This window comes from Schistocerca gregaria, unplaced genomic scaffold (assembly GCF_023897955.1).
Source record: "Schistocerca gregaria isolate iqSchGreg1 unplaced genomic scaffold, iqSchGreg1.2 ptg000980l, whole genome shotgun sequence".
Classification (NCBI taxonomy): Eukaryota; Metazoa; Arthropoda; class Insecta; order Orthoptera; family Acrididae; genus Schistocerca; species Schistocerca gregaria.
This window is the reverse complement of record NW_026062331.1, coordinates 78,005-90,685: the sequence shown is the minus strand read 5'-3', so window position 1 is coordinate 90,685 and position 12,681 is coordinate 78,005. Positions and strand designations below refer to the sequence as shown.

The following is a 12,681-nucleotide window of genomic DNA, read 5'->3' as shown; positions in this document are numbered from 1 at the left end:
TTTCCAGCGGAAAGCGCCTTTTAGGTTCGTCAGGTGCAGAATATGATAGAGAAATCGTAGCGCTGAGCAAAGAACAACTCGCGATACAGAGAAAAAACCTTGAAGAACTTCTGGGAGCGGATCTTGCTTCGAGCTCTTACTTGACAGATGAGGACCTCACCATCAAGCAGACGGACCAAATCCAGGCCTCTTCAAGTGAGTTGATCGATATGAGTGTTCAGATAGACGAAAAGGCGCTGTCTGCCAGAATGCGTAACAGGACAAATCGGAAAAAAAAGGCCAAGCAATCAACTGACTCATTAAACAATTCTCAGATCTTTTCTAATCAAGCGAGCACGAAGTCAGTAGTTACAGATCAGCCGGGTAACCAAGACAAAGTGGTCATTGAGAGTGTCATCGATGTCGATGCAGCGTTTGAGGATGCCGAAGAGTGGCCGCTGGCAAGGTTCTCGGATGAACTTACTAACGAGCTGTTTGATCACAGATGGTACATTCGTCAGGGCGCAGCAATGGGATTGCAAGAGATATTAAATCTTCATCAAGAGTCTGCAGGCAAGAAAATTAATACCTCGATCGAAGTCCAACAAAGGAGCAATCAGGAATGGCTGGAAGATTGCTCGGTTCGGTTGCTTTGTATTCTCATTTTAGACCGATTCGAAGACTATGCATATGACAAGCCGATCTCGCCTGTAAGAGAGACCTGTAGTCAAACGCTAGCTGTTCTGATCAATAAAGCTAGCTTTCAATTTTTGGATAAATTGACGTCTATCCTTTACCTCATGGCCGATGATATGAGCTCTTGGCAGGTCCGTCATTCTGCCTACTTAGTGTTTATGTATCTGATCGCTTTAAGAATGGACTACACTAAAGAAAATTTGGACAAAATTTTGACTCGTTTGCTGACCGGTTTAGAAGAAGACAATGTCGATGTCCAAGGTGTCGTCGCTAAAGCCTTGCACCCTCTAGTTCAAACTGGATTGGGTATGAGCATCGAGGTTGTAAAGAGAATTTATGACATTGTATGGAGGACTCTAGATGAGCTGGACGACTTAACAGGCGCTACAGCAAATGTGATGGAACTCATTGCCGAACTGTGCACTCTGATTGGTTCGAGTCCCGAGCTGATTCACGTGTTTGACCTCGGAAAGAAAATACCCAAACTTTGGCCTTTTTTTCGATATACACTTAAGTCGGTTCGTTCCGCGGTTCTCATGACACTTCAAAAAATTATCACGACCAACTTCGAGACTAGAAGCCAATGGCTACCCCCCATTCTCAGTAACACAATGCAGCTTTTATTCCAGAATATCATATTAGAGCAAGAACAAGATATAATCGATTTGACAATGCAGGTATGGAATTCGATTATCAACGCGGCGGACATAACTTGGACGGAAGTTGCAGAAGGCCTGACATACAACCAAGATCCAGCTCAAGGAACCAACGTCTCTGAGACTACTCTTCTCTCTTCGACTTTCCCACTCGAACGGCTAGTTGCTTGGTTTAAAATTTATTCGACGCCACGAGGCACAAACATTCCATGTACAGAGTTTTTGCGTATAGGGTTCGGCGGAACGCTGAATGAGAAACCAAGGATCAGCTCTGTAGACCGGAGAGAGGCGGACTTCGACATGTACCTGAATTTGGCGAGCGCATTTTCAGACCTGGCCATGGGATCTTCAAAGGACTTTAGAGACAAGCTTTTGTACCTGATTCAGGTCATGATTGTAGGGAGATCTGCAACAGAGAAAAGCAACGGATCTCTGATAGTAATTGAGTGGGCTAACAAATACTTTAGGGCATTAGAAGAAGGAAGGTTCACGTCGTCAGAAGCTGAATTCATACCCGCCCTGTCTGAGGTTTTCGTCCAGACATGCGAATCGGTGCCCGATCCACAGATACTTTATTCTGAGCTCGACCGGAGTTTACTGACGATGAGAAATGAGTGTAAAATTCTGGTAGACAGTTTTCACAATATTGGCGTACAATTCAACCTGCAAACGCCTACAGAAGAGTTCACTGTGGCTCAGGCCAAGGAATTTATTACAAGCTCGTTTAACTCTTTAATTCAGTATTTGGCTAACAGCGGATACTCTGATACGAAATCCAGCATTGAGTTTTTGAATTCAGCACGAACGCGAATATTTACAACTATTGAATACATAGACAACATTCAAGATGCATTACACATCACCGCATCATCTTGCATATGCGCCGCTGTCGTGGCGATGCGGCTCATCCTAGCAAAAATGAACCCTGTTATCAGGCCCCTTCTCCGGTGCCTGAAAAAGGAGGCAGTGTGTCGAATGCAAATGGTTGCCTCCAACGCTTTGGCATGGCTGACTTACCTGGCGTATGCATCTCACCGAGTTCCCTGTTCTCACCTAATTTCTAATATTTTAGAAATCATGCTTCTAGAGTACGGTACACATCGAAGCTTTTTGAGGTTTTCAGACTTGTTCCGCATGCTGGAAGCTGATTCGACGACTACTGAGACAGGAAAAAGAAAGGCAGCTAACAACGCAAGCAACGGCGAACCGAAAAAAAAAATCAAAACTGAAAAAGCAGCAGCGCCTTCTCCGGCACCGTCTAACACTTCTAATAACGCGAAAAATCTGTCTCTCCCCAAAACGGAAGAAACTGACATGGAATCGTCGAGAATTGCGTTCCGCGGTGTCGAAATGACATTGAAAACTATGGCCAGACTGTTTGGACCAAATTTGTTTGCTTATCTGCCCATGTTGTGGGAACTAATCGACGTCCCACTTCGGCATACTACATGTACCGAAGCAGAGCAAAAGTCTGTTTCTATAGCACTTCTTATTATTGCCACAATTGCTGACTCCATAGACGAATCTCTCAAGGACCAGCTGATGCTTACTATCGAGCTGATTTGTCCTCACTTGATGAGCTCTTGTACAAAAATACAAGCGGCGGCAACCTATGCCATTGCTTCGGTTGTCAAAAGTACAGTACCTGCCAGCATGGAAACCATCCTTGCCCATCTCATACCTATGCTACAGGACGCTACAAACCATATTGCTAGAAGGGGCGCAGCGCTCGCGATTTGTTCGATTATCGAAGTTTTGGACCTAGAAATTTTGCCCTATTTAATCTTTTTTGTTATCCCTGTACTGGGTCGCATGAGTGATCAAGACCCATTCGTCAGGAAAGTAGTAAGCTTCAGTTTTGGCAATTTAATCAAGATCATGCCTCTCGAGGCAAATGTGCCCAATCCGCCTGGAATGCCCGAATCATTGGCTGCCCAACGATTGCGCGAGAGGGAATTTTTAGAACAGCTATTTGGCGGACGTAAAATCTTGCAGTTTGATTTACCTGTTCGCATCAATGCTGATCTGCGTGTCTATCAGCAAGAGGGGATCAATTGGCTTCAGTTTTTGAACCTATATAATCTGCATGGTATCCTAGCAGACGACATGGGACTCGGAAAAACGCTACAAACAATCTGTATTATATTCGCAGACTATGAACATCGTATGGCTCAATACAAACTGAATCCTAGTCCAGAATTTCAACCACTACCTAGTTTGGTTGTTTGTCCTCCTATTCTCATCGATCATTGGATAAATGAAGTCAACCACTTTTGTGATACTCGTATGAAGGTAATTGCATATCGCGGGTCGAGTCGCGATAGAGAAATGGTTCACAAGAACGCATCTCAATACCAATTGATTGTGACGAGCTACGAAATTTTGCGAAAAGATATCGATTCGTTCAAGATGAGCTTCAACTACTGCGTGCTTGATGAAGGGCATATCATTCGAAACCCCAATTCCAAAATTACCCAAGCTATCAAACATATTCAGTGTAATCGCCGATTGATTTTAACGGGGACGCCTATTCAAAATAACGTGTTGGAGCTTTGGTCTCTATTCGACTTTTTAATGCCAGGATTTTTAGGGACGCAACAGCACTTTACCGCAAACTACTCAAAGCCGGTGATGCTGTCTAGAAATGCGAAGGCGTCCACAGAAGAACAAGAGAAGGGAATTATGGCGCTGGAAGCGTTGCACCGACAAGTTCTGCCATTCATATTGCGCCGACTGAAAGGAGACGTATTGCAAGACCTGCCTCCTAAGGTTATCCAAGATGTGGTTGTAGAGCTGTCACCGTTACAGTCCAAACTCTATAGTGAATTCCTGAAAAACAATCAAATATTCGGAGAAAATACAGAATCCCTGCATACATTCCAGGCCCTACAATATCTGCGCAAATTGACCTTCCATCCAAAACTGGTCTTGAATACTAATCATCCAAGCTTTAAGTCGCTCGTGAAAGAACTCGTGGAACAAGGTACATCGCTTGACGATATATGCCATTCGGCGAAATTACTAGCGCTCAAGGAACTGCTGCACAGCTGCGGCATAGGAATCAAATCTGAGGCTGAAAATGATGTGCTCGAATTAAATGTTGTACAAAGCCGCGTACTCATTTTCTCTCAGTTGAAGCAGACACTCAGCATCGTTGAAAACGATTTATTCAAACGCCACATGCCGACGGTCAGCTATCTCAAACTCGATGGGGATGTGCCTTCTAATGCGCGCATGTCCATCGTCGACAAGTTCAATTCTAACCCATCAATCGATGTATTATTGCTGACTGTGAGCATTGGAGGTTTGGGATTGAATTTGACAGGCGCCAATATTGTCATATTTCTAGAACACGATTGGAATCCACAAAATGACATCCAAGCTATGGATCGCGTCCACCGTATAGGACAGAAGAAAACAGTAAATGTCTACAGGCTGATCACGAAGGACACCCTCGAAGAAAAAATTATGAGCCTGCAGAAGTTCAAGTTGAAAATTGCAGATACCGTTGTTAACAAGGAAAATCAAAGCTTCCAAAGTATGAGCACTCATCAACTTCTAGATCTTTTCGAATACTCAGAAAATGAGAAGAAATCCAAAGTCAAGCAGGAACAGGGCATTGAAGATTCAATAAAAGATATACCAGGAAAAACCAAGATGTCAGGTTTGAAGGCTATTCTTGCCTCCCTTGAGGAGTATGATGAACAAAGTAAACTCGCGGAAGAATATGACTTAAACAATTTTTTGGCAAATATTAACACAGGCTACAAATAAAATACCTGTACTGAAAATACACTTATAAAAAAAATCAATTTCTTTTGTTGTTTCACGGAATTCATAACGTGATTTTCCTGTTGTATAGCGCGTACTCAAATAATTTGAATCTCATGTCCCCCATTTCTCCTGATAATGGAACACAAAGAAGAGGTAGGTGCATCGTGCGCGTTTAAGAAAATTGGAAAACGACCACAGGCGGGGTCTCATAGGGGCGGTTCATGCTCGGTGGTATTTTGTAGACGTTCGCGCAGCAAGCTTCAACAACTTGAATTTTAAATCCAAAAAAAAATCTACACCATTTTTATTTTCAAGTATTCGTAGTGTTTATCGAATGGAATTCGTAACGATAAATTCAACGTGTCCATCTGCTCTGTTCACTTACCTATAACCGGCTCAGGCTCCAAAATCGTTTGAGGTCTGTCTTCGTTCTCTCAATTCAGACATATTTACAGATCAATACGACGCCATCAAGGTAGCATGCCAAAATGTTCCCCAAGGCTACACAGAACAGCATCTTACCGAAGAATTGAAAAAGTACCAGTATTATCTAAACGAACTCGAACGCTATCTTTCTCTGAAAGTCGGCAGCGAATATTGGTGTTTCGAGAATGCAATGAATAATACAAAATTACTCAGCGTACGCGTCAACGAATGTTTTGAACTGTGCAATGAAGTGAAGAAGAACATTGGCGAATCTCGCACTTCGCTTGCCTTGAATGGCCTAAAGATCATCTCTTTGTTCCTATCTCGCCAGAGAAATTTCGACCTGCTTCACCTTATGGTAAGGCTGGTTAGGTTCTTGAAGCTTACGAAAATGATGAGGGACAAGATGCAGAAAAGTGAGTTCAATGTGGCACTTGTGATATACAAAAAAATAAGATACAACTCAAAAAAATTGGAAGGAATCAAGTGCATCAAAAGGGCTGTGTCCAGGCTCGAGGGCGAGAAGAATGAACTTTACGTACGCATTAGGGATGTTTAGTTTGAAATTTTGTCAATGTCAGTGATTTTCATCGGTATTTGATTTCTAAGTAGATTCAGGTAAATACAGCTCTGAAAAGTCTCGTTTTGAATAACTTCGATGCTGAGTTGTATAAGAGTATCCTGATGGCGCTCATTGTGATGTGCAGGGCCGAGACGTATCAGGTGATTGAGGCACATAAGATTGCATTTAGCCAGTCGATTGACCATGCCATTACTCGAGCACTCATAGACAGAGTTCTTCTTGACTCGGAAAGTGTCTTCAACGCAAAGGATTTGGAAAAGCTTAGGCTTTCCACGCTGTGCAAAAAAATAGATGCGTCTCATCTCCCGATGTGCATCAAACCGATACTCGAGAACTTTGAAAAGTACCTGCGAATATACCATGAAATTATCGAACGGCTAGATTGGAGCCCGCTGCAGGATGAAATGATGGTGCACATTTGCCGTGAGTTGAAAAGAGCGCTTATTAGGCACAGATGTATTATGTGGGAGAAAGAAATAGTGGAAAACTTGATGGTTATGTTGCTTTCGATAGATATGAGTAAGATTGAAATTGATTTGTTTTTGGACGTGATGAAGCTATTGTCGAGGTTTGCAATGAGCGTCGAAGAGCTGAATGATCAATTTTTGCTGAGTTTAAACAGTAAATTTAGAGGTTACGTTGCGTCTCATTTGGAGAAGCTTCACCAATTCAGCATAGAGCAGCTTCGTGGCGCGTTAGAAAGAAGAGAATGGGCGGACCTAGGTGAATCAGAAAGATGCAGAGCTGAATACAATTCGATAGTTGAGAGCATCACCCGGGAATGGGCGACTCAGCAACGGCTTCAACAGGGTAAAATAAAGCTGAATTTTTTTGTTAGAAGAGAAGCGTCTGCACCTTTTTCAGTAACAAAAGCCGACCAATGTCGAGTGGGAGATAATAGCCTGAGACAGCTTTTCAAGTACGAGTGGGAAGAGGTGCCGGAGATATTGACAGGTACAACGGACGAGGTAGAACAGTCGACCATTTTGAATAACAAGAACATTGTTGAATTATTTGCAAAGTGTAAGAGAGAGAGCGCATCAAATGGTCCTATTGTACTTCGTGCGGTTCATATGCTCATTAAGTATCTAGCGATATACCTCCACTTGATGCAATTGATACCTCACGTTAGGATGAAAATTTTAAAAGCGCTCGTTCAACTAGTTCAATACTTCATTTTTGGCATGCGCTCGGTTTTTTTTGAGTCTTTTTCGTCTCTCCAATCGGTGAGCCAAGGCCTTAGATTGGGGCCGCTGAAAGAAGGCCTCCAAGAGGACGACTTGATCCAAGATTTTCTGGATTTTCCTACGAGTTTTGCTTTTGGAGACGAGAACGAGGATGGCTTTACCGACGCTCAAAAGGGATCTCGTTCGTTTCGGTTCAGCATGGATCGCCCGCTTGCCAGCGCCTCGGCGGAGGCAGAGGCGAGTTCAACCGAATTGAGCGATCAGGGTTTTGAGATAAGGGCATCGTATCTAGTGGTTGCCGCCGAATCTTTAGCCTTTCTCGGGCGAATCCTTTACGAGATCGAGCCGGTTTTGGAAGACGTTGTGGGCGAAATTGATGAGGAGAGGGGTCGCGGACAGATGAGAGTTTTGGCTGAGCGCACAGCATTGTTGAGAAAATCTGTTATGAGACATTTTATAGCTACGTTCATATCGGAGGACTACGTTGATTGGGTGGTGGAACACGATTGGAAGGAGGACGTCGATGGGAACGGGGGGTTGAGCCGAGTTCGTCAAATGAATGGTGCGATTCAGGAGTGTGCTCAATGCCTGAGAAGGCTCGGCGCGTCTCTGGCGATTCCGGAGCATATGCTATCAGAGTATCTAGAAGAGTCGGTGCGATACGTTATGGAGATGTGCGTAGAAGGGTTCTCGAGAGTCGGGACGTGCGACCAGAACGAATACGAGGCGATATATGAGCACTTTCAAGCGATCAAATCGAGTTTGGGTCGTTTTTTTGGTTCAGAAAATTGGGCGTGGGTAGAGGAGTACATGAATGCGTACCAGGCATCTGAGGAGGGTGTGCTTGCGTTTATTAAGAGTTTCCATACGAGATATACCAGGGGGCAAATAGGTAGGTTGATAGCTCTCGGGCATTGGCCGGAGGAAGTAAAAAGAAGGGCATTGGCTTTTGCAGAGACGCCCGGTTCCAAAAATTGCTGAAGTCGTTGCTGCACAGGCGCTTCGCACACGAAATCGTACAAGGGCGGCTCTAGATGGGTTGCGAGCGCTGTACTGGATAGGGAGTGGTACATTTTTTTTTTTTTTTTTTTTTTTTTTGAGAGGTAGATGGGGGAAAAATTGGCTAAGAAGATGGGGTTTTAGCCGTGACGGGGACGAGAGGGGGGTTCGACGGCGCGATTGAAGGGGAGAGGTGTTTTTTTTGAGGCGTTGCGGATGAAGTGGTTAGTGTAAAAGTGGCAGGCGAAGGGAATGGTGCACGGCGGGCGCAGCGCAAGAAGAGGTGTCATTTTTAGAGGATGTCTTTGATGAGCAGGTTTTTGCGAACGGCGTCGGTCTTGCCTTCGTGGTACTTGAAAAAAATGAGGGGTTTTGAGATGGCGGGAGATTTGAGGGACGGATGTGGGACGGCGGGCCGTTTGAAGAAGTTGAAAAAATTTTTGTTTCGCGGATGGTCGTCGGAAGCGGGTTGGCCAGAGGAGCTGGGCTTTGAGCGGTTCACCTCTAGGTCTGCCACGGTCTCGTCGGTGTGTATTTTTGGGAGGTATGGTTGGGGAGGGAGCGCGGATGCTTTGAGGGTGTTCTTGCGAATTTTTTCCAGTTTGATTTGCGAGGCGATGATTTGGCGCTGGGCGTTGGTGGTTTTGTCGAAGCAGACGTCCGAGCGGTTGAAGTCGATGGAGAAGTGCGTGAGGTGGTGGATGGTGGGAGAGAGTTGGTAGACGTGGTGGGTGCAAGGCGTCGAGAGGGAGTGCGGTTCGGGTTCGAGTTTGGAGAGGCGAGAGCTTTTATCGGGATGGGGCTTTTCGGCGTCTTCGGGATAGTCCGGGACTGAGTTGGGGTGGAGGTGGTAGTCCAGGTTGTATTGGACGTGGACGCCGATTAGCGTTAGGAGTCTGGATTTTTCCGAGGGGGTGAGCAAGACGGTGTGGACGGGCCGAATGTCGGGGGTTAGGATTTGGATGAAGTAGGAGACGAAGTCCTTGACGAAGGAAGAGAGGTTGAGGTGGGATTTCAGAGTGGGGTCAAGGTTGTTGAGGAACGTGGAGACAATGTTGACGTTTGCTAGCTTGGCGTGGTTGGAGAGGAAGTCGTGGCGGGGATAGAGGAGCGGCGTTCGGAGGTAGTCAACGCTGCAGTGCAGGTGAACCATATAGGCGACGTAAGGAATGTAGGCTTGCAGTGGGAAGAGTTGCGCGCGGACGATGTTTTGGTGGAGAAAGTCGTAGAACAGAAGCCACTTCATAACGTAGCTGGTTTTTTCCATGAGGAGATCGGTGTATTGAACACGGAGGAGGTTTTCGTGAAGGCCTTCTATGACCTTGTCGATAGATTCTGCATGAGAGACGCGTTCGAAGAGGTGGGATTTGAAGGAGGTGGAGAGCGGACGGGAGGAGTCGCTTCGAGGACGAGGCGGAGCAGAGGTATGGTCGCTAGTGGAAAAGAGAGATTTGGGGCGCAACGGAACGGAACTGGCGTTGACGAACAGAGCTGTCAAAACGTCGAAGATGTTGGATCGGATGTCTTTGTGACCGAAGGAAGAGAGGTGAAGAGAATCCCCTCGAATAACAGAGGTGGATCTCGAGAGGAATTGCAGCGTGTTCAGGCAGCTGCGAATGTCGCAGTTGGTGTGTTCACAGAGCGTTCGCAGGGCGGTATGATCAATTTGGACATTTTCTTGAGTGCAGATATATTTCAGCCGAAGAATCAAGTTTTCCAAAGACGGTGGTTCCATCTTCAAGTTGAGGGCCACTTCGCGAAGCGGTCGGAGTGTCGGCACCCAAGGGTCGTTGCAAATGCAGATGATCGGACGGCACAGTTTGGAGGAAGGCGACTTGCGAGTGGAAAGCGCGGAAGCAGACGCGTTCGAAGGGTTCGAATTGTGTTTATTCGGAGCGCACGAGCGATGATCGCTAACGATTTTGACCAACGCTTCAATAGCGCCTCGAGCTTCGCCGCCAAAGACGCCGTCAATCTCATCAACGATGAGAGCGCGAGGACGATTCCCAGTGTCCAGAACGGAATCCGACTGAACCACGTCCAACACTTTAGGAAGAAATTTGGAAGCCGTTCGATCGTCAGAAGCGTTAAATTCGACAACATCGTATCCAGCCGTATTAGCAAGAATGCGAGCTAGTGTAGTTTTTCCGATTCCAGGAGGACCTGACAATAAAAGCACTCGAGCGTCTGGACGGTCTCTCTTCTTTTCAACGCCGAGGTCGGACGCCACGCAGCGAGATGAAGGACGGTGAGACGTCGTACATTTCCGAACAAAGCTTTTTTTACCAGAAACAGAATAGCTAAACTTTTTCCCAAATACACATCCATCCCACTCTCTCAGCCATGCCAACGCCTGTCGGCTGGTCTTCTCATTGCTAATCAAGTCATTGAATACGTGCGGCGCATACTTCTCTACCCAAAGCTGACTAACGCCGCTCTCAGAAGTAGCCTTGCGATCAAGAGAAGAACTCAATCTCTTCGCAGCTGATTCCCTCTTGACTTCCTCCAGCTTGCACTCCGTTGGTCCTTCTCTCGCTCGCGCCTCTTCAAGTAGAGTTTCGGTATTCTCCGGCCGACGATAATCCATACGCCCTAACTTGACGTCCTCCTCCACTTCAGCGTACATCACCGTCCCCGACAGCGTGGACACGGGCATCCACTCGCTGGTACGCGGAGGATGTGCGTGGTACCCAAGACGATTCGCCAAGCGACGCCGAACCTCGGACTCGTCTAGCGTATTCCCTAGTGTGTTGGAATCAAGCCGAATGCGCTTCGAGCCAAAATACTCTGCTCCATGTAACCGTTCAAATTTTGTTGTTAGCTCATCGTCCTCTGTTTCAATGCGCGCTCGTAAAACACAATGTAAAATGAAAATAAACGCAGTTCGTATCCCCGCACCTGAACCCTCATTCAAAAAATCTAGACCACGATGATAACGCTTCCTTTATAACAGGAGCCGTTAGTAAACATAACGTGCCTTAGTTTAAAAAAAAAAAGAAGAAACTATTGCAACCAGCCTCCTCTCATTCACGTACTTCCACGCTGAATCGCTATCGACAAAATCGCAGCTCCTATCCATTCTGATACAAAAAAATATCAGGATTTATATTTATTTATTTCATAGCACTATGAAAAAAAAAATTAGCAGAACCAGGGTTCGAACCTGGGACCTTGGAGTTATGAGCCCCACGCACTTCCGCTGTGCTATCCTGCTATGTTATATAAGTAAGTGTAAAAATCGAACATATATCTGTATGTTTCAATTTAACAACAAAAAAATAAACAACTCCAACCTATATCGCACCCACTCGAACAAATTCGCTGCTCTAACATTTGTGTTCGTTTTATATTTCCCAGCATCCAGCATGTATCTATGTCCGCTTTGCACAAATTTTTATCTTTAATTGCCCCAATAGGGCTAGTCAGCACAAACTTTCTTTACAAGAGATGGCAGCCTCGCCTCTGTAACACATTCACCGGCGTTCAACTTTTAGATTTTGATCATTTGACCTTTTTTTGCTTTCTCTCACACTTAAGCACTCCCGTCATATCATTAGAGCAGATATGCTGCGTACAACTGAAAAACACAATCATCCGCCAGGTAAGCTTCCCGACGATCAACATCAGGAAACTCCTTTTTGTCTTGACAAGACACTTTTGTGCTATCGATGAATTTGTTACAAACACAATCGCTCTCAGACCTTAAAACAGAGTTTTTATGCACGCATAAAATACACATACAAAATTTTGTGTATAACATGTTATTTATATATACATAGGATTATTAGTAGAAGAGATTAGACAGAGCAAATTCGACACTTTTCAGGATTTGATAAAAAGGCTGAGCTCAATTTAGTTCGTCATCTGGTTTGAACTTCTCTCCAATTCAGCTCTAGGAAAAGAAGGTTTTGCGAACAATGCCAGTACGTGAGACCCGATTCACGGACAGATGGTTGACGAAATAAATACGGGGTTAATCGTTCAATTCATGCACCACTTCCCTTCTTGCTCTTGAGAGCACACAACAGCACCATACCGTAACTGTTTAGAGAAATCATCAGTCACATCTTCGACATCCCAATCAGTCTCCCATAGGTTATCTTCTTCCTCATCGCCTTGCGGATTCCATTCTAGAAAGCAATAAAAAATCGTAAAACGGAAACATTAAAAATCAGAAAAAGGTCCCAAGGACAAAACCAGCAAAGAAAGAAGTCGCTTGGTAACCTCGTGAGAGAACACTAACCATCTTCAAATTCTTCAAATTCATCATCTTCGTGCAAAAGTTCAAGCTCTTTAAGCTTCTTGTTAGGAATGTTGTCTGACACTTTAAGGTCGGTCATTGCAATGGACAGAACGAAATAAAAAAAATGCAAAAAGAAAA

General features: G+C 45.1%; 3 protein-coding genes, 1 long non-coding RNA gene and 1 other non-coding gene across 5 annotated transcripts; 2 read left to right on the top strand and 3 right to left on the bottom strand.

Annotated features, from left to right (window-relative positions):
* Positions 1-3,646: 3,646 nt before the first annotated feature.
* On the top strand, positions 3,647-5,133 carry LOC126326211 (TATA-binding protein-associated factor 172-like). Its single transcript, XM_049995592.1, has one exon. The coding sequence runs from the start codon at positions 3,660-3,662 to the stop codon at positions 5,103-5,105; it is 1,446 nt and encodes a 481-aa protein (XP_049851549.1). The 5' UTR covers positions 3,647-3,659; the 3' UTR covers positions 5,106-5,133.
* Positions 5,134-5,141: 8 nt separating this feature from the next.
* On the top strand, positions 5,142-8,282 carry LOC126326210 (uncharacterized). Its single transcript, XM_049995591.1, has 3 exons — positions 5,142-5,258; positions 5,506-6,069; positions 6,144-8,282. Exons 1-3 carry the CDS (start codon positions 5,241-5,243, stop codon positions 8,280-8,282), a joined length of 2,721 nt encoding a protein of 906 aa, XP_049851548.1. The 5' UTR covers positions 5,142-5,240.
* A 310-nt stretch (positions 8,283-8,592) lies between these two features.
* Positions 8,593-10,956, bottom strand: LOC126326197 (chromosome transmission fidelity protein 18 homolog). Its single transcript, XM_049995576.1, has one exon. The coding sequence runs from the start codon at positions 10,954-10,956 to the stop codon at positions 8,593-8,595; it is 2,364 nt and encodes a 787-aa protein (XP_049851533.1).
* A 486-nt stretch (positions 10,957-11,442) lies between these two features.
* On the bottom strand, positions 11,443-11,514 carry Trnam-cau (transfer RNA methionine (anticodon CAU)). The gene has a single exon. It is a non-coding gene; the product is annotated as a tRNA-Met (tRNA).
* A 554-nt stretch (positions 11,515-12,068) lies between these two features.
* Positions 12,069-12,649, bottom strand: LOC126326226 (uncharacterized). Its single transcript, XR_007560590.1, has 3 exons — positions 12,544-12,649; positions 12,337-12,430; positions 12,069-12,192 (listed from the first exon to the last, which is right to left on the bottom strand). It is a non-coding gene; the product is annotated as an uncharacterized LOC126326226 (long non-coding RNA).
* Positions 12,650-12,681: the final 32 nt, after the last annotated feature.

Bases quoted from the DNA above. Each gene is read 5' to 3' on its own strand.
- LOC126326210 (XM_049995591.1), top strand. The intron at 6,070-6,143 runs GTACGCATTAGG...ATTTCTAAGTAG, and splicing joins GCGAGAAGAATGAACTTTAC to ATTCAGGTAAATACAGCTCT.
- LOC126326211 (XM_049995592.1), top strand. From the start codon at position 3,660: ATGGTTCACAAGAACGCATCTCAATACCAATTGATTGTGACGAGCTAC.
- LOC126326197 (XM_049995576.1), bottom strand. From the start codon at position 10,956: ATGCCCGTGTCCACGCTGTCGGGGACGGTGATGTACGCTGAAGTGGAG.